General features: G+C 24.9%; 1 protein-coding gene across 2 annotated transcripts; it reads right to left on the reverse strand.

Annotated features, from left to right (window-relative positions):
• Positions 1-924: 924 nt before the first annotated feature.
• LOC126898457 (venom protease-like) lies at positions 925-11244 on the reverse strand. 2 transcript variants are annotated; one of them, XM_050672495.1, is made up of 8 exons: positions 10814-11244; positions 10552-10620; positions 8965-9109; positions 4011-4177; positions 1942-2043; positions 1741-1877; positions 1281-1463; positions 925-1137 (listed from the first exon to the last, which is right to left on the reverse strand). In XM_050672495.1, the coding sequence occupies exons 1-7, from the start codon at positions 11091-11093 to the stop codon at positions 1302-1304; spliced, it is 1062 nt and encodes a 353-aa protein (XP_050528452.1). In that variant the 5' UTR covers positions 11094-11244; the 3' UTR covers positions 925-1137; positions 1281-1301. The 2 variants fall into 2 exon arrangements, with proteins under 2 accessions (XP_050528452.1, XP_050528451.1); XM_050672494.1 differs by lacking the exon at positions 925-1137 and having other exon boundaries at positions 1271-1463.
• Positions 11245-24796: the final 13552 nt, after the last annotated feature.

Here is a 24796-nt window from a genome sequence, read left to right on the forward strand (position 1 = left end):
TTATAATTATTATGCAATAAAGATAATACCAATTTACTAAGAATTTAAATGAGGATCATCATACTTCATTAAATAAAATTTTTAAAATAAGTTTAAAAATTAGGTTTTTATGGTAAAATTCAACAATCTAGTTTTAGCTGCCTCTAACTAAAATCTTTCTTTACACCTATGATTTCAATTTGAATTATTATTTTATCTATTGTAGAATAGATACAAGAATGTTTGTAACCAAATAATTATTAAAATTACTATATCTTCAATTCCTTTTGTAAACAGTTTTTTTAATTATTTAAACTAAAATAAATACTATCATAGGCAATGGTACATTAACAAATAAATACTCTATTATTGAAATTATATAATTACAAAAAACATTATTATCAAATAATTTTTTCTGAAATTTCATTAAGGAACTTATTTTGTTTGCTATATTTTATTTTCAAAGAGATTTTTTTTTTCATCTAAAAAAAAATGGAGGTATTGGGTATAGTACACATGTCATAAATTACTCCCAGAGAACAGTTTTCTGTGTCATTTAGAATATTTCATTGCATTTACTTGATTATATTAAGTATAACTCTTAACCATTGACATCAACAGTCAATTTTATAGCTATAATCAAATGATATGAGATATAAATAACAATAAAATACTCCATAACTTTAAAAAAATTAAATTTTTAAAGCTTAAGAGAACCCATCCTCAAAAGGCTTATATCAATTTTTGATGTAAAATAGTGTATATTTAATAATTTTATTATTTTAATATAAGTATGAAATAGATCTTTTGTTTTACAAGAATGTGCATTTTTAGAACTATAATTTTATCGTAACTTATTATAATAACCTAACCTTATGATTCTTTTTAGGTTAAAGTTATTATGTTAGGTTTTTATTAATGTAGAAAAAGGAATACAACTCTAAGTGATTTATCAGTCATTTTTTTTTTTATTTCTGCATAACAAATGTATAGAAGTCAATTTTTTAATACAAAATTTATAATTTTTAATGTACACATTTTTAAATTAAAAATGATTGTCTTTAAATTTACTTAAAAAAAATTTTGTATTAGCCACAGCTTTACAATGTATTAGAATTATAGTCACATAATTTTCTTTGTGTCTTTTTAAACTATAATCTAAAACAAATGTGTCAAAAAAACAAAATAATTTTACTAAAACTATGGAAAACAATGATTAATCTTAAATCTTAATATTTAACATTAAAAGCATATCATATTTTTCAATAAATTATACTTAAAAAAATATTAAAAATTAGTACTTTATTATTTCATGTAAATATTCAACTAGACTTTTGTTTTCTCTTTATCCAATCAAGATAATGAGTAACTCTAGTATAAACACCAGGATATCCAGCTACTGCACATTTATAACCTTTCGATACAACACCAGTTAAGTAATATTTTTCACCTTGATTCAACATCAGTGGGCCACCTGAGTCACCCTAAAATCAATTATTTTAGTTGTATAAAGATAGAATTAAGTAATTTAAGAATTTATTTATAAAATTGCATGAAAATATTAAATATTATATACTAGTTTCAGGGTGACATAAATAGATCTATAAAACAAAAATTATTTCTTATGGAAGATTTTTTTTTAATAATTGAACAAAAAATCTTATTTTCCTTATGAATATCCTCCAAAATAAATCATCACTGTTAATCTTTTAAGTACAATAATGTAAAAAATGTTCTAGTTTAAACCCAACTTAGAATTACCTGACAAGTATCTGTTCCTCCCTCTGAGTATCCAGCACACATCATGGCTTCGTCCAAATAATCATATAGTTCTCTGCATTTGTTATTGCTTATAACTGGAATTTGAGCTTCTAACAATGTTTTACTTGCTACACCATCTGAAATTCATCATTTATATTATATTTATTATTCGTAATAAAAATTAAACAAAACTTCACTAACTGTAAGATGTATCACCCCATCCTGCAATGAAAGGTAGAGTTCCTTCAAATGAATGCGACCTTAACTCAGATGATGTGGGCAAACAAATTGGTTGAATATTAGCTGAAAAAAAATTTCATTAATCAATATACATGCATTTTTAATGTAAAAAGCTTTTTAATTTTATTACAGTTAATAATTTTACTTATATAGTTATTCAGAGTATTTATATTTTATGATTTAAAAATTACATGAATATAACATTAGACTGTATTCTAAGATTTATCACAACATAATTATATAGATACAAACTTTTCAAATTGAAGTTAAAAACCATGAACATTTAATCTAGAAATGTTAAATTATTGAATTCTCTTAAATTTACTTATTATAGTAATAATACATTTATAATGATGTATAATAATATAAATTATAGTTATAATCTAATAGGCCTTATTAATGGAGATTTTTCCAATGGAACCCTCAACATTGTTATTATATATTACATTAATGAGGCATTAATTACATTAATATAGGTGAAGTTTAAACAAAATGTATGGGAGATCTAACTCAATGACTCCATCTTAATAATATTTATTTAAGAAAATACATGTAATTTTGATAGTTGTTGGGGGGCTGTCACGGAATTTGAGGAGTTAAGACCGCTTTTAAACTACTAGATTATGCCTAAGACAAGTATTAATAAAGTATTTAATTTATATTTTAAAAATTTGTTCTCAGCATATAATTCAATAAAAAAAAAAAGCAAAGCTTTTAATATTCTTTTGTAATATGGTGCTTTCGATGCAGAAAACGCCTTTAAATATTTCCCAGTGAACCAAAAACTAGCCCATGTCATATGTGTATGAATAATATATATATATATAGAAATCAGTGACGGATTTAGTGGAGCACTCCCCTTGAACTATTAAAAATTGATTTGACATCTAAAAAATTTGGCTCCTCTTTAAAAATGTCTGGAGAGGAGATAATTTGATTAATTTTATTACTAAAATACTAAAACAAATTAATCAACACCTATTACACTAAGTCTCCTCCTGGTTACGTGTCTGTAAAATATTCATTATTAATTTTGTTAAAAACTAGCTATACAGAAAATATGTTAAAATTATTAATGTGCTGTCAAATTTGTCATTACGGTTACCCTTGGACAGAAAAAGGAAATATATATAGCTTATATATGTAATTTTGATATGCTTTCATGATATTTACAAAAATTGAATTATCAACTTAAATAGGTTTTATAAATGTTTTTAATTTTGAAATAAAAAATATCTAAAACTTTAAGTTTAATCGTAATTAACAGAATTCTGATGGTTATAATCACATTATTATGAAAAGTGACAGTCTTATTTCTAATAATATAAATTTAATAATCTTAAAATAGGGAGAAAGTTAACAGAAGGCTCGAGAGATTAGCTTCTGAATGAAAGATATTAAGAATTAGTAGAAGTAAGATGAAGAGTATATAGAGTATGAGTTTGATGAAAGAGAACACGAGATGAAGAATAAGAGAATCCTAATGAGACTAAAAGGTAAGTTTTATAAGACTGTAGTGAGACCAACTATGTTGTATGGAGTGAGTGTGGGGCGATTGACAAAAAAATAGAGCAGAGAATGAATGCAGCAAAGATGAGAATGCTTAAATGAATGATTGTGGAGTGACGAGATTTTAGCATTTTTTTTTTTTTTCAATAATATTTTTACAATGTTATAATAACATTTTATTTTTTTAATTGCTAATTGGGATAGATAAGGAATGAATATATAGAAGAAAGTATAGGAGTAGCGTCAATCATAGATAAGATGAAAGAAAATAATCTTAGATTGTTTGGTCATATTATGAGGAAAGAAAAATCGGAAGCTGTAAGAACGGTTACAAAAATTAATGTTAAAATAAAAGAAAAATAGGTGGTTGAATATAATTAGGGGTGTTATGAACACTACTGGTGTGTATATGGATAATGTGAGAGATAGTGTCGATTGGAGGTTTAGGATACAGGTGGCCAACCCCAAGTAACAAGGATAAAGACGAAGAAGAAGAAAAAGATTAACTTTAATAATCTTACAATTAAATTTAACAGGTTCTGCTAATTTTAGTAAAGCGATATCATTAAATAATGTTTCAGTATTATATTTTTCATGTACTATCATTTTTTCGACCATAACATTTATCGGTTTTGCACCATCATTCACATTTGGATCCAAGTTTAGATCACCAAGTCGTACCATGTACCTAAAAAATAATATTGTATAATCTTATTATGTAATAAAATATTAAAAAATTAAACAATGATAGAAAAATTACTTAACGAATAACTTTTTGGCACTCTTTTTCTCATTAATAGCCACTTTAAAACCTCTTTTGGGGTACTCTATCATTCTCTTTCTCCAAATTTTCCCTATACTTTTCTATTAGTTGTCTTACACAAAAAACTGGCTCCATCGTTAACTTTCCAGGCAAAAACCCATACTAGTTTTTTGTTTCTGATGTTTCATCTCTTATTCTTTTGTCTATTACCTTTTCCCAAATCTTCATACTATAACTCATAAGCTTTATGCCTCTATACATTAGATGTGAATATAGTTTAGTTACATGAAATGATATAACGATACACCTATAGACAATTTTTAAGTAATTATTATTTAACTTAAATAAAGAATTTTAATGATCTTAACAGTGGGCAAAGTTATCTCAAGGCAACCATGACATTTTTTTTCTTTAAATATCACTATTAATATTCAATTTAATAAACTAAATTAATAGTAATACATAAATTAAATTCTAAGGACATTTTTGAAATTTAAAACTTTATTATATGGTTTTCAAGTATTCTTTTGAAAAAAAATTAGTATGTATAAAAGAGTCTTTGATATTTTACACTTTATATAAATAAAAAAAAATTGAATATTTTTTTCTTATTTCTGAACATTTTTGAAAATTGGTTCACTTGATTTTTCTATAATAATAGCAATAAAATAAAATTTATTTAACTATGACTTTATTTTTTTAAATAGCAGCATAAATATTTTAGTAGCTTAAAATATTAGTAGTAATAGTAGAAAATGATTTAATCAGTAGCACACAGGAATTCATTTTCTATGAATGGGGTAAAACTAATAATAATTTACTATACATTAATTTTGGATAACCTTATGTAAATATATGGTAAATTGTTGAACAGCACAATTGAACATACTTAGTTTGATAATAAATAATTAACATGTTATTATAGTATATATACTTATAAATTTAATATTAAAAAATGTAATAAAGAAAGAAATTCGAGGGAGTTCTGTATCCTTTATTCCCCGCTTGTGCGCGCTTCTCGTTCTAATAAAGAAAATGATAAGCCAATTAATAATCTTGATATCATACGAGATGAACATAAAAATCCCAGCACAAAGGGGTAACAGCACAGTGGTGACGTGGCATAGTTGGATCAAGTATAATGATATCTGACAATGATTAAAATCACAATAAAAAAAAACGCTTAGATGCAAATCTTTAGATAGTGATTAATTTAAAAAAATTGGTAGATTATTCCAAAAGCTACATGATCTGCTAGTTCCTTATTAATATCCTGATTAAGATAAAGTGTGTCGAATGAAAAAGGAATTATTAAAAAATATTATTTCTCATAAAAAAAATGTGATGATCCATACACTTTTCAATAAGTTATAGCATTATAATGTTAAAAATGTAAAAAATAAAATCGACAATTTTCACATAAAAATAGCATGTGGTAGCCTTTTTTACCGTGAAGATAAAATAAAGTCGGAAATTTTTTTTTCCATAATAAAGTAAATTACATTAGCTTTAATTTAAGATATATACAGGGTGGCCCACCACTCACTGACAACTTAAATAACTTTTGATCCAGTTAATATTTTTAGTTGATTTTTTTTTTAAATAATATTTATACGTTAGGTCTATAGCTATATCTCAATAATTATTTTTTTTACATTTTATTAAAAATATTAATTATTTTAAAATTTTAAATAAAATGTTAAAAAAAAAATCTAAGATAGCTATTTTGTAGAGTAGAATTTAAGAAAAATTTTAGTAAAAAAATATCTTATTAATATTCAGTAGTAAATATTCTGTAGTGTTTTGAAGTTTGTGAAAATTTGAATTTTCATGTATTATTTTACGGTATTAAACATTGAAATACGTACTGAGAAAAGGACCGAAGAAAACGCTATCTTTTCATGATTACTGTGTATACATATGATGATAGTGTGTATACATTACAAACATGGCATTAATACCATGATAAGAAATTAGATAAGGCAATTATTACTTATCACTCTCATTCAAAAGTATATTGAAAAGATAGCGTTTTCTTCTGTCCTTTTCTCAATACGTATTTCAATGTTTAATACCGTAAAATAATACATGAAAATTCAAATTTTCACAAACTTCAAAACACTACAGAATATTTACTACTGAATATTAATAAGATATTTTTTTACTAAAATTTTTCTTAAATTCTACTCTACAAAATAGCTATCTTAGATTTTTTTTTTACATTTTATTTAAAATTTTAAAATAATTAATATTTTTAATAAAATGTAAAAAAATTAATTATTGAGATATACCTATAGACCTAACGTATAACAANCTTATCACTCTCATTCAAAAGTATATTGAAAAGATAGCGTTTTCTTCTGTCCTTTTCTCAATACCTATTTCAATGTTTAATACCGTAAAATAGTACATTGAAATTCAAATTTTCACAAACTTCAAAACGCTACAGAATATTTACTACTGAATATTAATAAGATATTTTTTTACTAAAATTTTTCTTAAATTCTACTCTACAAAATAGCTATCTTAGATTTTTTTTTTACATTTTATTTAAAATTTAAAAATAATTAATATTTTTAATAAAATGTAAAAAAATTAATTATTGAGATATAGCTATAGACCTAACGTATAACTATTATTTAAAAAAAAAATCAACTAAAAATATTAACTGGATCAAAAGTTATTTAAGTTGTCAGTGAGTGGTGGGCCACCCTGTATAAAAGTGTCAGAATTTTCGGAACATTTTCAAAAGTCAAGTTGAAAAAGTTCTACTTTCTACATGCATTTTTTAGATTTAAACCCCCCTCAAATAAAGGGAAATGGTCCGATTTAATTAAACAGTATGTCGAATAAAAGATGTATATAAATACTACTTCTCATGAAAAAATTGTATTGCTCCATACATTTTTCAAATAGTTTTGTAAAAAAGTTGTCATTTTAAATCCCCCCCTGTGTGCAAGTAAAGGGTCACATATAAAAAAAAAATATACCAAATGAAAGGTAATGATATCATGCATCTATATAAAAAAAAATTATATTGATTCGGTTATTTTTAAAAAAGTTATAGCAATTTTAAGTAAAAAAAACCCAGCACAGGAGGGTCGTGGCACAGTGGTGACGTGACAAATTTGGATCAAGTATAATGATATCTGACAGTGATTAAAATCACTATCATAAAAAACGCTTCGATGNGGCACAGTGGTGACGTGACATATTTGGATCAAGTATAATGATATCTGACAGTGATTAAAATCACTATCATAAAAAACGCTTCGATGCAAATCTTTAGATAGTGTTTAATTTTAAAAAATAGGTGGATTATTCCAAAAGCAACATGATCTGCTAGTTCGTTATTAATATCCTGATTCAGATAAAGTATATCGAATGAAAGAGGGATTATTAAAAAATATTATTTCTCATAAAAAAATTATGTTGATCCATACACTTTTCAATATGTTATAGCATTATAAAGTTAAAAATAAAAAAATAAAATCGAGAATTTTCAAACAATAATAGCATTTGGTAGCCAATTTCACCCTGAAGACAAAATAAAGTACGAAATTTTTTTTTACCATAATAAAGTATATTACATTAGCTTTAATTTAATATATATAGAAAAGTGTCAGACTTTCCGGAACACTTTCAAAATTTAAGTTTAAAAAGTCAATTTTTTGTGAAAAAGTTGTCATTTTAAATCCCCCTTTGTGGGCAGGTAAAGGGTCAGATTTATAAAAAAAAATATATCAAATGAAAGGTAATGATATCATGCATTTATATAAGAAAAATTATATTGATTTGGTTATTTTTAAAAAATTTATGGCAATTTTAAGTAAAAAAATTGAAAAAATTTCGAAAATTAGCGATTTTTAAATTTGTAATTTTTTTGGAGGTTTCCCCCATTTTCGGGGAACGAGGGAAAATTTTTCAATTTTTGAGGGTAATGTCTTCGACTAGATACGATTTTTTGACGTATCATTGAAAGAAATTGGTTCGGTGAGAGCTGAGAAAAAGTGGTAACACACACAAAAAAAAAAATAAAATAAACACATCATAGTATAACCAATACCTTCTCAGCTTTGCATCGAAGCTAGAAAATTTCGAAAATTACCGAATTTTAAATTTGTAATTGTTTGGACGTTTTCCCAACGAGTGAATTTTTTTCAATTTTTGAGAGTAATGCTTCGACTAGATACGTTTTGTGATCTTTTGACGTATCGTTGAAAGAAATCGGTTCGGTGATAGCTAAGAAAAAGTGGTAAGACACACAAAAAATAAAAAATCACATCATATATTAATACGCTAACACAAAACTTCTGGTACTATTTGCGACTGTAATTATTGACTGATTTTAATGATCATCATAGTAAAACTAAAACCTTCTCAGCTTCGCATCGAAGCTGAAATAATTTTTCAATGTTTATGGTACTTGTTACTATGAATAAAAAAATACCTAATAACAATATTGCAATAGTGATGTTATTTATATAGCAAAAATACTTAATCTGAATACTTGAAATTATGTTTTTAATTTTTCAAATTATTTAATTTGGAGGATCGTACTAGAATTCTAGAATTTCTAGATCTACGTGATATGAATGCATAAAAAATTAGGTTCCTATTTTTTTAAAAAAAGAGGTTTCATAGAGCATAGTTATTTTTACTTAGTAAATATTATCTATTCTATCGTTAAAAATATTACTTGTTAAACTTACAACTCTGTCTCTCCGGGTTGTGGTTGACAATGAGCAGCCGTTAAAACATGTCTATCGGATATTAAAGTACCACCACATAAAAACATTGGAGTAGACTGTCTTTTGTTTCGACGATATCCTATTGCAGCCATCCATGGCCATGCACCTAAAATAATTTTCGAAATAAAATGAAGTATCGTCAAAATTTGAGCATAATGAATAATGTAGATGTGTTTAGATAATTTTCACAAGTCGTACCACAGAGGCTCAAAAATAGGCTTTAGCCTCTACATCCTTTCCATCCCTCCTCTCACTCACAAAAAATTATAAAATGTTTTTTAAGGAAATAAAAAGTTAAAAAATACTTCAAATACTTCACCTCAGGTTTTATTTTTTTTATGCATATTAGTCAAGCTAAATAAATGAATTTGCAGGAATTGTCCGAGCATTTCGTGCACAAACCGGGAGACACACTTATGGTGAATAACATAAATATTTTATGATAGAATAGTAACAATGATGTTGAATCAAAGTGTTTTAATGCCTTTAGAATTTAATGTAATTGATTATTACAGAAACCAGTTAAACACTAATAATATAAATAATGAGTTAAGTTAAATATTTTATTTTTTGAATGTTAACACAACGTTTAGTGTGATACCAGTTTAATAATAATTAATATAATTGTTAATTTACTTTCAATTATTGTTTAATTTTAGATAAAATAGTGTATTAATTACAAAAATACTTAATTATCATTAATTAAACATTAGTTTTAATCATTATTATCCTAATTATGATAAAATAATAATGTTTTACAGGATAAAATATGATAATAATTGCAATTAATCATCAGAAACATGTTAAGTTCAAAAGTTATATTATTTTTTATATACTAAAGAGTCGAGTAAAAAATATAAAAAATAATAATAATGATCATTTTACTTTGTACTACATAAGAAATATATTAAAAACCAAAAATATAAAAAAATAGTTAATTCGGAAAGTTTTTTTAGTTTTATCTAAAATTTTGCAGCTAAATTTTGTTACTGAAATAATCGATTCAATTATATTTTGAAAACTGAGTGTGTAACAACAAATAACGTGTAGAAAAGATTTGTTGTAAATTAATACGAAAGAATGATTTAATTTTAGATTTATTTATTATTATATAATTCCTGTAACAATTAATCGAGTTATACATAATTAATTAATAACTCAATCTAAATCTTAAGATATTAGTTTTTAGACTATAATAGTTTTTATTGTAATAAGTAAATTTTAAAAAATTGTAATTTTTTAATCAAAAATTATTTATGACAAATAAAATACTACCTAAATGCAATAGATAAATAAGTAGAATAGTCTATTTATTTATTTTTAGTAATCTTTTGAACTTAACTGAAACCATGACATTTTTTTTTTTTTTTGAGACATACATTCCATCTTTAAGATTAAAATAATATTTAAAACTCAATCAATAAATTAATTGTCTTTTCTTAAAATGTTAAGTTTTTAAGTTAATACTTATGTTTTAATTTTTTTGTTTTCAAATATCTGATGTTAGTTTGCCCGGGTTTCCCATAAGTATCATTGCATAAAACAAACCTAACTGAGCTTCGGTTCCTCCGACAATCCGTCTGTCGGTTATTTCAGAAATGCCGCATGATTCTGAACCTGAAAATTCAAGAAATATTTTGACCAATATAATCATAGAAAGTATTCATACTGTTGATTTAAGCATAAACCAAAAATTTATAAGTTAATAAGGAACTTTTAATTTGGCATTTTTAATACAATTTTTAATAAATAATTATTGACCTTCAACATGAATACGTTAAGTTTTAATTTCAAATTGTATTTTCCTTACTTTGCCTCTCAGGAGAATATTTAGACGTAGTATGTGAGACATGGGAATTGTGAGAACTGTGCTTATTGTAATGTGTAGTAGTCAACTCTTTTGTACAACATGTGTAAGTAAAGCCCCTGTTTTTACATGGTTTACGATTCGCCTCTTCGAGACCGAAAAATTCACAACCTTTAATCAACCTATTATTCGACTGACAATTTGTAATATAGCAATCACCGTTGGTTGAATTTATAAAATATAAGAAGCACAATAGCGACACAAAAATTATTAAATTATTCATTTTTAAAAACTATTTTTATAATAATTTCTCAAATGCAATATTTTATAAATTGAAAATTAAAACTAAAAGCTCTAATTTAGTACAGTAAGGCCTAGTTAATTCATTTTCTAATGCCTCGTACCATCGAGCAGTTGCATGATAAACTAATGACCATTTTTCTGTGTATAATAGATGGTTTTTAGTAAAGGTATTTTTATCAAATATTATTACGTATAATTCACTTTACGGTTTCCTAATATTAGTTTATCAGAACTCGTATTTTTCATTATGTTTAAAAGCGATCGAAGGTTATATTAACCAATGAGTGCGATAGTGATAAATTAAGTATGAAAACATTTAAACATTTTTACTAATAATAAATTTTAAACAATGGTCAATAACAAATCCATTTTCTTATGATTCTATGATAATTTTTATCTCAAATTAATAGTTTATATAGTAAGTTCAGTTAATTATTTTTTAATTGTGTAGATTTTATTTTAAATGGTGTAATGACAATAAGTATCAACTTAAAAGCAAAATAACTAAGCATTTAATTAAATATTTAATCTTTATTTTATTCTGGTTAATTACTTAGATAAAATTCTTGGAAATATTTTTTTGTTTAAAACCGAAATTAACATTTAACAAGTAGACTAATCTATTTCAACAATTTTACTGCTACGTTGTATTCTAAAACGCAATAGCGTACGCAAGATTCTAACCGAGTAGGGTTTTCACTGAAGGTTGATAATAAAACTATTGACTATACAGAGTTATGACGAACCACTTAATTATAGAAAAATAAAAACAATATTAATAATTTTGTCATTTGTTTCTTTTACATCAATGTCTCTCTCAATTTTTCAATCAAAGTTTTTTTGATGTTCGTCCCTTATAACTTATAAGGGTGTCAACTTTAATTTCTATTATAGCAACACCTTTAATTAACTAGCTTATTTAATAGATAATGATCTAATTAAGAAAATTACTGGCTGATAACAAATTTTGGATCAGTATTGAGAAAGTTATAAGCAATTTAAAGTAATGACTGGAAATGAAGAGTGGATGCTATTATTTTTATAATTAAACATTTCATTAATTAAAACATCATAATGTCAATAACTTCCGAAGTTGTTATTGAATAGTTAATTTCTTAATTAGATCATTATCTATTAAGTAAGTTAACTAGGCGTATTGCCATTTGAAAAATTATAGTTGACTATAATTATCCCTTATAACATATAAGGGATGAACATAAAAAACTTTATGATTGAAAAATTAAGAAAAACACATTGATCTAAAAGACACTAATAAAAAAATTATTCACATTATTTTTATTTTTCGATTAATTAAGTAATTATTCATGATAAGTAAATTACTCTGTACAGTATATAGTTCAACTAGTTTCAGAGGTGAAGGCAGATTAAAACCCTAGAATCCTACTTCTGTATATGCTGCTGCTAACACATGTGTAATAACGAAGTTTTTAACGTAGTATAGTAAACTGGGTGTTATAAGTCTAATTTGACCACGCGGAGAAGTGTCTTCTGGAAGAGTCAAAATAATAATTATGATGTAACATTCATCGATCAAACTATGACCAACGAGTAATCGGTCAGATCCCTTTTTATATTATATAAACTGTCATTAAACTAATAAGTATTTGATGCTATCAAATCGATGGTAATTATTAAATATAGTTACAGTACTTCTTAAAAATGAATTCCAACAACACTTTCTAGTAGTTAAAACTAGTATTTAAAATAATACATAAGAATTGACTGAAAACATTAACATAATTTATAAATTCTAAATATTTAAAAAATAACATGGGATCACGACAATTATTGTCGTGATCCCATTAATGTTATATTAATGTCAATTTGCTATTGAACATTTAACACAAAAGTATGAATACAGGAACCGCTTCTGTCACAACTAAATTACTTGGGCTAATTAATGATGTGATTCATGAAACAGTCGACTCACTGATTGAGTAGAAGAGACAAATTGAATGAACCGACTCGGTGATAAAACTGTTTAAATCTTTGGTAAGCTGTTAACAATGAATTATATCGATTCAATGACTACAAGATATCATTTAAGACCGCGAACTTCGATTTATTATTTTATTAGTTAAATTAATCATTAATAATTAATTATTATTTGTATTGTTATCGTTGATTAGATTAAAAACTCGAGCCTAAATACAAAAGGATTAGGATTTTTAATTTTTAAGACTGTCAAATCATTCAAAATTCATGTTGGTTAACAATGTATATAAATATTCTTTTAGCTTCGATGCGAAGCTGAGAAGGTATTGGTTTTACTAAGATGTGTTTTTTTTTTTTTTTTTTTTTTTGTGTCTGTTACCACTTTTTCTCAGCTCTCACCGAACCAATTTCTTTCAATGATACGTCAAAAGATCACAAATCGTATCTAGTCGAAGACATTACCCTCAAAAATTGAAAAAAATTCCCTCGTTCCCCGTAAATGGGGGAAACCTCCAAAAAAATTACAAATTTAAAAATCGCTAATTTTCGAAATTTTTTCAATTTTTTTTACTCAAAAGTGCTATAACTTTTTCAAAAATGAACATATCAATATAATTCTTTTTTATATAGATGCATAATATCATTACCTTTCATTTGGTATATTTTTTTCATAAATTTAACCCTTAACCTGCCCACAAGGGGGGATTTAAAATGACAACTTTTTCACAAAAAATTAATTTTTTTAACTTAAATTTTGAAAATGTTCCGGAAGGTCTGACACTTTTATATATATCTTAAATTAAAGCTAATGTAATATGCTTTATCATGAAAAAAAAAAATTTCGGACTTTATCTTATCTTCATGGTGAAAATGGCTACCGAATGCTATTTTTGTGTGAAAATTTTCGATTTTGTATTTTCCATTTTTAACTTTATTATGCTATAACTTTTTGAAAAATGTATGAATCATTACAATTTTTTTATGAGAAGTAGTATTTATATAGATCTTTCATTCGACATACTGTTTTTTTAAATCGGACCATTTCCCTAAATACAGGGGGGATTCAAAACATAAAAATGCATATAGAAAGTAGAACTTTTTCAACGTAACTTTTGAAAGTGTTCCGGAAGGTCTGACACTTTTATATATATCTTAAATTAAAGCTAATGTAATATACTTTATAATGGTAAAAAAAAATTTCGGACTTTATTTTATCTTCATGGTGAAAACAGACATTAAACTTAATAAAAAAAATACGATTTTTGTAAAAAAATTCTTTTTTATATTTTTAACTTTATAATGCTATAACTTCTCGAAAGATGTATGGATCAATATAATTCTTTTTTTTGTAGATGCATGATGTCTTTACCTATCATTTGGTATATTTTTTTTATAAATCTGACTTTTTACCTGCCTACAGGGGGGGATTCAAAATGACAACTTTTTCACAAAAAATTAACTTTTTCAACTTAAATTTTGAAAGTGTTCCGGAAAGTCTGACACTTTTATATATATCTTAAATTAAAGCTAATGTAATTTACTTTATTATGCGAAAAAAAAATTTCGGACTTTATTTTATCTTCACGGTGAAAATGGCTACCGAATGCTATTATTGTGTGAAAATTCTCGATTTTATTTTTTACATTTTTAACTTTATAATGCTATGACATATTGAAAAGTGTATGGATCAACATAATTTTTTTATGAGAAATAATATTTTTTAATAATCCCTTTTTCATTCTACATACTTTATCTTAATTAGGATATTAATAATGAACTAGCACATAATGTAGCTTTTGGAATAGTCCACCAATTTTTTAAAATTAAACAGTATCTAAAGATTTGCATCGAAGCGTTTTTTTTTGATAGTGATTTTAATCACTGTCAGATATCATTATACTTGATCCATCTATACCACGTCACCACTGTGCCGCGACCCCCCTGTGCTGGGTTTTTTTTTTATTAATGTATTGAACATTCCTAATTATTAAAAATTAAGAAAATTATTCTTGATTTTCTCTGTTTGAATATTGTTTAGAGGCATTTATGGAAAAAATATAGACTTCTAAATAATTATAATTTTTAATAATTATATTATTTTCCTATTTTATTGTTTTATTATTTCTAACGCAGTAAATTTGTTGTTTCAACTACATAAGTATTATATATTCTACTTGGTAATTATATAAATAAACTTCTGAGTAACAATTTAATCTTTGATATGTTGCGAACCTTTTAAAGGTCTATTAATAATTTAGTATTTATTTGTTCTTAAAACACCGCTCGAGCTACAACTGAACTAACCTTGGCGCATGTAGTTAAGGAATACTACGGAAATAGATGGTAATAAAGGTTAAATAGCTAGAACATACGATTTTGTTATTAATATAAATTTGTTAATATTTGATAGTAATATAATAAAAATATATATAGCAAACAGAGATATTTTCATTATTATTAAAACATAAGTTATAATATCGATCACTAGACCCTCACCTTTACGATAATGAACACTAGACTTTAGTCTTAACTTTTCAATAAACACTAGACTATATTAATATTAAAATATAAAATATCTCATGCCTTCCGTAAGCTTGCTCACATATCCGTTATAAGCGAAAGCTCCTACTCATGAAATAATATAATTATATACAATAATTCTATAAAGCATATAGTGATGATGACAACAGTTAAAAGTATTGCATATTCTGCAATATTTTTCGATGAAATCATGAAAAAGTGTAATATATAAATGAATAGAAAAAATCGTTACCTATAGCAACTTAGACTAAATTGCTTAGTTGAAATTTCAGTAATAACTAGGTTTTCAATTTTAAATTAAATATATTGCAGATGTCAATACAAACAAATAAAAAATGAATCATTTATCTTACTAAAAAAACTGTATAATTCTAAACATGTTTTCAATTCATTTTCGTTATCAATTTATGATTCACTGAATCGATTTAGTATATTGATTATTTTTACTGAGCTTAATTGAAAGGATTGGTACACCAAAATAAAATGATTAAAATTTCCTACCAATAGGACTAACAAATTTATCGATATAATTCGAAATTTAGAGAAACTTTGTAGAATGACGCGCATTGGATTATACAATGCAATGTTGTATCTTATAACTCAACAATAACAAAATAATTCAGGCGCATATTTCAATTTTTTGGCAGAGGGCGTTCGCGCCCCATAGATTCGCTCTTTTTAAAACAATTATTCGATAAAAATTATCGATGAGAAATGATTAGATAAGTGAAATAAAATTATAGTTATTTTTTAAAGTGTAATGACTTTTTATATCCATTTGAAAATTATTATTAATTCTGCATAGACCCTCTCTTGTAAATGTATTATAAAGTTACACTTAGTATACACAGTCAATATAAATCACCAATAAAATAAATAACAATGAACTTAAATCACAGCACTCTAGTACCCTTAACATTATATTCAGGTAATAGTGTTATGTTATACAATTTGAAAACAATGCTTTTTGTTAATAATCGATGTGCCATCATTCTATATTAAAAGTTCATAATTAGTATAAGCATACGACTAAATTAAGCACACAATTAAAGATATTATAAAGATATGTAAAATACAATAAAGTATATCTTTAATCATGTTTCATCGTATAAAACATAATAATGAATATTTTATTATTTCAATGTTATGTGTTTGTTTACTAACTACTTTTTGTAAAAATTTAAAACCAGTTTTGTACATGTTATTGTTTTGCCTTGACAGTACAGAAAAGTATATATATATATATATATATATATAAAATAAATAATGAATTTTCCAAAATTAAATTTTTTTAATTAAAAATTTTTTAGCTTTAATGCGAAGCTGAGAAATTATTATTGTATCATTTCTGTCTGTTACCACTTATTATTAAGTCTCATTGGACCAATTTTAATGAATAATACGTCAAAAGATCAAAAATCGTACCTTGTTGAAGACCTTACCCTTAAAAATTGAAAAAAAAAATTTTGGTTCACCAAAAATGAGGGAAATCTCCAAAAAAAATTACAATTTTTAAAATCAGTAAATTTTGTCATTTTTTTTCACTATTTTTACAACTCTTTACCTGCCCACAAGAGGGGATTCAAAATAGAAACTTTTTACAAAAACTAGCTTTTTCAACTTAACTTTTGAAAATGTTCCGGAAATACTGAATCCTTTAAACGTATATCAAATTTAATGTTATATTATGTACAATAAATTAAAAAAAACCCAGCACAGGGGGGTCCCGGCACAGTGGTGACATGGCATAGTTGGATCAAGTATAATGATATCTGACAGTGATTAAAATCACTATCAAAAAAAAACGCTTCGATGCAAATCTTTAGATAGTGTTTAATTTTAAAAAATTGGTGGATTATTCCAAAAGCTTCATAAACTGCTAGTTCCTTATTAATATCCTGATTAAGATAAAGTATGTCGAATGAAAAAGGGATTATTAAAAAATAGTATTTCCCATAAAAAAATTATATTGATTACACTTTTCAATAAGCTATAGCATTATAAAGTTAAAAATGTAAAAAATAAAATCGAAAATATTCACACAATAATAGCATTTGGTAGCCATTTTCACCGTGAAGACAAAATAAAGTCCGAAATTTTTACATAATAAAGTAGATTACATTAGCTTTAATTTAATATATATATAAAAGTGTCAGACTTTCCGGAACACTTTCAAAATTTAAGTTAAAAAAGTTCTACTTTCTATATGCATTTTTATGTTTTGAATCCCCCCTGTATTAAGGGAAATAGTCTGATTTAAAAAAAAAAGTATATCCAATGAAAGATGTACATAAATACTACTTCTCATGAAAAAATTGTGTTGATCTATACATTTTTCAAAAAGTTATAGCATTTTAAAGTTAAAAATGTAAAATACAAAATCGAAAATATTCACACGAAAATAGCATTTGGTAGCTATTTTCACCATGAAGATAAAATAAAGTCCGAAATTTTTTTTTTTCATGATAAAGTACATTACATTAGCTTTAATTTAAGATATATATAAAAAGACCTTCTGGAACATTTTCAAAAGTTAAGTTGAAAAAGTTGTCATTTTAAATCCCCCCCTGTGGGCAGAAAAAAGGTCAAATTTACAAAAAAAATATACCAAATGATAGATAAAAAGATCAAGCATCTATAAAAAAAAATAATTATATTGATATGATCTTTTTTGAAAAAGTTACGGCTCTTTTAAGTAAAAAAAATTGAAAAAATTTCGAAAATTAGCGATTTTTAAATTTGTAATTTTTTTGGAGGTTTCCCCCATTTACGGGGAACGAGGGGAATTTTTTCAATTTTGAAGGGTAATGTCTTCGACTAGATACGATTTGTGATCTTTTGACGTATTGTTGAAAGAAATCCGTTTGGTGAGAGCTGAGAAAAAGTGATAACAAAAAAAAAAACACATCTTAGTAAAACCAATACCTTCTCAGCTTCGCATCGAAGCTACAATGTTCCAGAAATATTGACATTTTTATTTAATCTTAAATTAAACTTAACTATGATAAATCCCAGCACAGTGGGAATTTAATAAACAAATTTGATTATAATTGTAAAAATCCATCGTTAAATTCAGGTAAAATTAAAAATAATTTTTTTTTTAAATTTATAGATTTATATGATTTATAGTCTGGTAGTAGAACACACAAATAGAGTAAAAAAATTATTAAATTACAAAGTAAAATAATTTAATTTTGTAGTTGAATACTTTTATCATATCAAATCTAATTCGACAATAAATACTTCAAAAATATTAGAAATGAATGATTTTCATTGTTTGTATGAAGAAAGCTGGTTAAGCTACTTTTTATTTGATAATTACTAAATACTAAATACGAATTGTAATCATTTGACGTATCGTTGAAATAGTAGGTCTAGTGAAGGTTGGCAAAATAAATCGTAGCCACAAAAAGAACAACATAGTGAAATAATATTAACATAAATAAGAAATTTCATTTCATGAAGGGAGACTATAGTGATGGAATCCTTGATATTTATAGAATTTATTATATCTAAATGAGATAAAAATCAAATGATTTGAAAATTTTTTGTCAATTAAATTATGTAATATTTATGAAAGTCAGTGTATTCCCCATGTAAGATACTTTAAAATAAAATAAAATACAAAACCTAGAAATTTTTTTTTTTATAATAAAGTACATTACATAAGCTTTAATTTAAGATATATATAAAAGTGTCAGTATTTCCGGAACACTTTCAAAAGTTAATTTTTTGTGAAAAAATGGTCACTTTTATTCCCCCTCCGTGGTTAAGTAAAGGGTCAGATTTATAAAAAAAAATTATCAAATGATAGGTAAAGATATTATGCATTTATAAAAAAAAATTATATCGATTTGGTTATTTTTCAAAAAGTTATGGTAGTTTTAAGTAAAAAAAATTGAAAAAATTTCGAAAATTAGTGATTTTTAAATTTGTAATTTTTTTGGAGATTTTACCCCATTTATTGGGTACGAAGATATTTTATTTCAATTTTTGAGGGTAATGTATTCGACTAGATAAGATTGATGTATCGTTTAAAGAAATCGGTTCGGTGAGAGCTGAGAAAAAGTGGTAACAGACACAAAAATAACACATCATATTAAAATTAATTATCTAGTATATAAATACTACTTCTCATGAAAAAATTTTATTGATCCATACATATAAAAATTTATAGCATTTGAAAGTAAAAAAAAACGGTAGCACAGTGGGGTCAAGGCACAGTGTGGACGAGGCATAGATGGGACAAGTATAGATGATATCTGACAGTGATTAAAATCACTATCATAAGAAACGCTTCGATGCAAATCTGTAGATAGTGTTTCATTTAGAGAAATTTAAAAGCAACATCAACTCTTATTTCTTTAATTATATCCTGATTAGTAGTTCTTTGATTTTAAAATATAATATATGAATAAATACTAATTATAGTTTTTAAATTTAGTATGAAATTGTGAGGCCAGCTATGATGTATGGTTAATAGTGTTGGGCGGTTGATAAGAAAGTAGAGCAGATAATAAGTGTAGCAGAGATGAGAATGCTTAGTTGGATGAGTGGAGTGACTAGAGAAGATAGGATAAGGAACGAGCATATAAGAGGAAGTATAGGTGTTGCGTCAATCGTGGATAAGATGACAGAAAATAGACTTAGATTGTTTAGTCATGGTATGAGGAAAGAAGAATCGAAAGCTGTAAGAACAGTTATAGAAATGAATGTTGAAGGAAGAAGAGATAGAGGAAGACCAAAAAAGAGATGGAGGGATGCTATTGAATGCGATTTGAGGACAGCTGATGTGAGCGTAGAAGATGTGGGAGATCGTGTCAAGTGGAAGCTTAGGATAAGGGTGCCCGACCCCAAGTAGTTGGGATTAAGGCAAAGAAAAAGAAAAATATTACCAGATATTCCGGTGGCAATTGACATAATATGATTGTTATTTCGGAATGTACAATTTAGCGTTTAGTTGGGTTTAAATAATATAGCGTCAAATCAATTACCTACTCTATCGGTTGTATCTCAATATACACTACACTTTAATGATACAATAAATAAATAAACTCACACATACACACATATGCATTTATAACATTGTGTCTAATGTAAGTATAACATGATAAAAAGTAACCGTAAAATGAAAAAAATGGAATATAAATTTTATTACTCATATTAAATGTAATGTAACTCGAAAAATATTTGTTTAAATGAAAAAATATAAGATTATATTTTTATTTATAATTGTCTTTTAAACAACTTTTGTGCGAAACTTTTTTTTGTAAGTTAAATATTTTTTTTTGAGAAAATTAAGAAAGCTCATATTTTTGAACTTTTGCGAGGATTTAAAAAAAAAGCTCAATTCCAATCTTGAGGACTATTAGTATGTCATTATACATATTTTAATTCAACTTTTAAAAAAACAAAATTTTTTCCGCAATTTTTCCTTTGTTGACAGGCCTAGATGTCAATTTTAAACTTGTAATTGAGCTAAAAGTTATGGTAATATATTCAATTTATTTTACTATAAACTTTCATAAATCTTTATCAAAAATTTTTCATCAACTTTAAAGAACCAAAAAAATAGGTTAAAATTGAAAATTTGGACTGATTATTTTTAACATATTAAAAATCAAATCAGTAATAATTTGAAAACAAATTTTTTTTTCTTTTAATTATTATTTTATATATATAATTAGTAATAATATAAAAAATTAGAAGTGATAGAAATAGTCTACTTGCAGATTTGAAAACAACGCGAAAATTTGATTTAGAAAAGTATATTTTTGCTTCTGATGAAAGTTCCTTGTAGTCCAGTGCATTTTTTTATAGTAACAAACAGTTTTTATTGAAAATTATTGTATCAAGCCCTTTAAATTTTTATACACGTAAAAGTAAAGCAAAATATAACTTCTTTATTATTTTTATAATTTCTCCGTTTAAATTACAATATTAAATATCAATTTCATACTAAATTTAATAATTATAATTAGTATATATTCATATATTATATTTTAAAATCAAAGAACTACTAATCATGATATAATTAAAGAAATAAGAGTTGATGTTGCTTTTGGAATAATCCACCAATTGCCTAATTAAAACAAAAAAAAAAAAAGTTTGTTGGGAATTTTTTCTGCTATTCTGCAAAATTACTCCTTCGTTGACTAGAATGAATCATTAAATAGAAAATTTTATGAGAATTAAAACAATGTTATTTTTAAGATTAATATGCAGTCAGAAAGTTTTATAATTATTATTTATTGTAAATTTATCAGAAAAACTCATTATTTTTTGCATTTTTATCGTAATAGAACACTTAAATAGAAATCATAGTAATCATTTCTAAGTAATTTTTGATATTTAAAAAGATTCTACTATTGAAATATCCAGAACTGAATTAATTTTAATGATTTACTTTAACTAAAAAAAAAAAAGTTAATATTTTGAATCCCTCTTGTGGGCAGGTAAAGGGTTAGATTTATAAAAAAAACCAAATGATAGATAAAGACATGCATCTAAATAAAAAAAAATATACTGATTTGGTCATTTTTGATAAAGTTATAACAATTAACAAAGTTATAAGTTTTATACACTGGACTACAAGGAACTTCCATCAGAAACAAAAATATACTATTCTAAATCAACTTTTCGCGATGTTTTAAAATGTGCAATTAGACTTTTTCTATAACTTCTAAGTTTTAATATTATTAAAAAATAGTTTTTACATATAAAAAAAAATAATTAAGAACAAAAAAAATTGTTTTAAATTAATACTGATTTGATATAATATTTAATATTAATTTGATTATTAATAAGTTAAAAATAAGGAAAATGACATATTTAACCTATTTTGTTAATCGTTTAAAGTTGATTGTTGTAAATGTTTATAATAAAAAAAAAAAATTTATTTTACCATAACTTTTAGCTCAATTGGTAAGTTTGACATTGACATAATTAAATAGAAAATTTTATGACAATTAAAAAAATTGTATCGTTAAGATCAATATGCAGTCAGAAAGTTTTATAATTACTATTTATTGTAAATTTATCAGAAAAGCTCAATATTTTTTTGCATTTTTATGGTAATAGATAACTTAAATAGAAGTAATAGTAATAATTTCCTAGGAACTTTTGTTGTTTGTTGAAAAGATTCTATAATTGAAATATTGAGAACTTAATTAATTTTAATGATTTACTTTAACTAAATGTACCAATCAAAACAAAGTTGTTAAAAAGATTTACTCAATTGAGTGTATTATAAAATTTGATTATATTTGTAAAAATCAATTGTTAATTCAGGAGAAAAAACAATCATTTTTTTTAGAAATGATTTATATAGCAACATGTTACAAAAAAAAATTGTAATATTATAGTCTAGTAGTAGCACACACAAATAGAGTAAAAAAATTATTAAATTACAAAGTAAAATGATTTAATTTTGTAGTTGAAACCTATCATATCAAACTTCATTCGTTAATAAATATTTTGAAAACATTAGAAATTAATGATTTTAATTGTCTTTATGGAGACGATGTAATAACTAACTGTTTAATTGATAAATTAGAATTTTTTTTTCAATTTTTGAGAGTAATATCTTCAACTAGATACGAATTGTAGTAATTTGACGTATTGTTGAAAAAAGTAGGTCAAGTTAGAGCAGAGAAAATAAATGATAGTCACAAAAAAATATCTTCTCGGCTTTGCATCGAAGCGAAAACTTAAAATATAGTAAAATAATTTTAATACGAATAAGAAATTTCTTCTTGCAAGGGGCGACTAAAGTGATGGGATCCTTGATCTTTATTGAAGTTATTGAATCTAAATGTGATAAAAATCAAACGAGTTAAAATTTATACTAACTTAAAAAGAATTAAGAAAAAATGCAAAAAATTCATTGCCATATGCGGGTTGGAACCTCGTACCCCAAGCGTGTAAAACATAAATTTTACCAACTCGGCAACCGTACGTTGCTTCCGGCGGTTGAAAAATTGGCTATTTAAGCTAGTTCAAATTTCAAAGTTATTTTTCTCGACTTAAAAGAAACAAACATATTTAAATAAGTTTAACTATCTATACTATATCAATTTTAATTTATATAATATTTATGAAAATCTGTACTCCCCTTGTCAGGTATTTTAAAATAAAATAAAATACAAAACCCAGAATTTTAACACAAAAATAGCATATTTTTGCATACGGTAGTCATTTTTACCATGAAGACAAATCCAGAGGTCAAATTTTTTTTTTTCACATTAAAGTATATTACATAAGCTTTAATTTAAGATATATTTAAAAGTGTCAGTATTTCCGGAATACTTTCAAAAATTAAATTGAAAATATCGTAGTAACAATACGCATGTTTAAAGTTTTGACCCCCCTTGTTAAAGGGGTATGATCCGATTTACAAAAAAAGCGTGCCAGATGAAAGGGGTATATAAATATTTATTATAAAAAAATTATAATATTAATCATACATTTTCCCAAAAGTTTTATAAAATATAATTTAAATAATATAAAATATAAAATCGAGAATTTTTTCATGGAAATCGTACGTTTTTCTTTAACTTTGATGACCGTTTTCACCACGAAGACAAGTCCAGAGGTCAAATTTTTTTTTTTCAAATTAAAGTATATTACATAAGCTTTAATTTAAGATATATATAAAAGTGTCAGTCTTTCCGGAACATTTTCAAAAGTTAAGTTGAAAAAGTTCTACTTTCTATACGCATTTTAAAAGGTTTGCACCCCCCCTGTATAAAGGGAAATGGTCCGATTTTAAAAAAAAGTATGTCGAATGAAAGAAGTATATATAAAGTATTTATCATTAAAGAATAAAGTTGATTCATGCATTTTTTAAAAAGTTATAGCAACATAATGTTAAAAAATGTAAAATATAATATCAAGAATTTTTTCACAAAAATAGCATATTTTTGCATACGGTAGTCATTTTCACCATGAAGACAAGTCCAGAGGTCAAATTTTTTTTTTTCAAATTAAAGTATATTACATTAGCTTTAATTTAAGGTATATATAAAATTGTCAGTCTTTCCGGAACATTTTCAAAAGTTAAGTTGAAAAAGTTAATTTTTTGTAAAAAAGTTACCATTTTGAAACCCCATCCTTTGGGCTGTTAAAGGGTCAAATGTTCACAAAAATATATAAAATGATAGGTAATTATCTAAGGTATCTATAAAA

Source organism: Daktulosphaira vitifoliae, unplaced genomic scaffold (assembly GCF_025091365.1).
Source record: "Daktulosphaira vitifoliae isolate Bord-2020 unplaced genomic scaffold, ASM2509136v1 Scaffold_2, whole genome shotgun sequence".
Lineage (NCBI taxonomy): Eukaryota > Metazoa > Arthropoda > Insecta > Hemiptera > Phylloxeridae > Daktulosphaira > Daktulosphaira vitifoliae.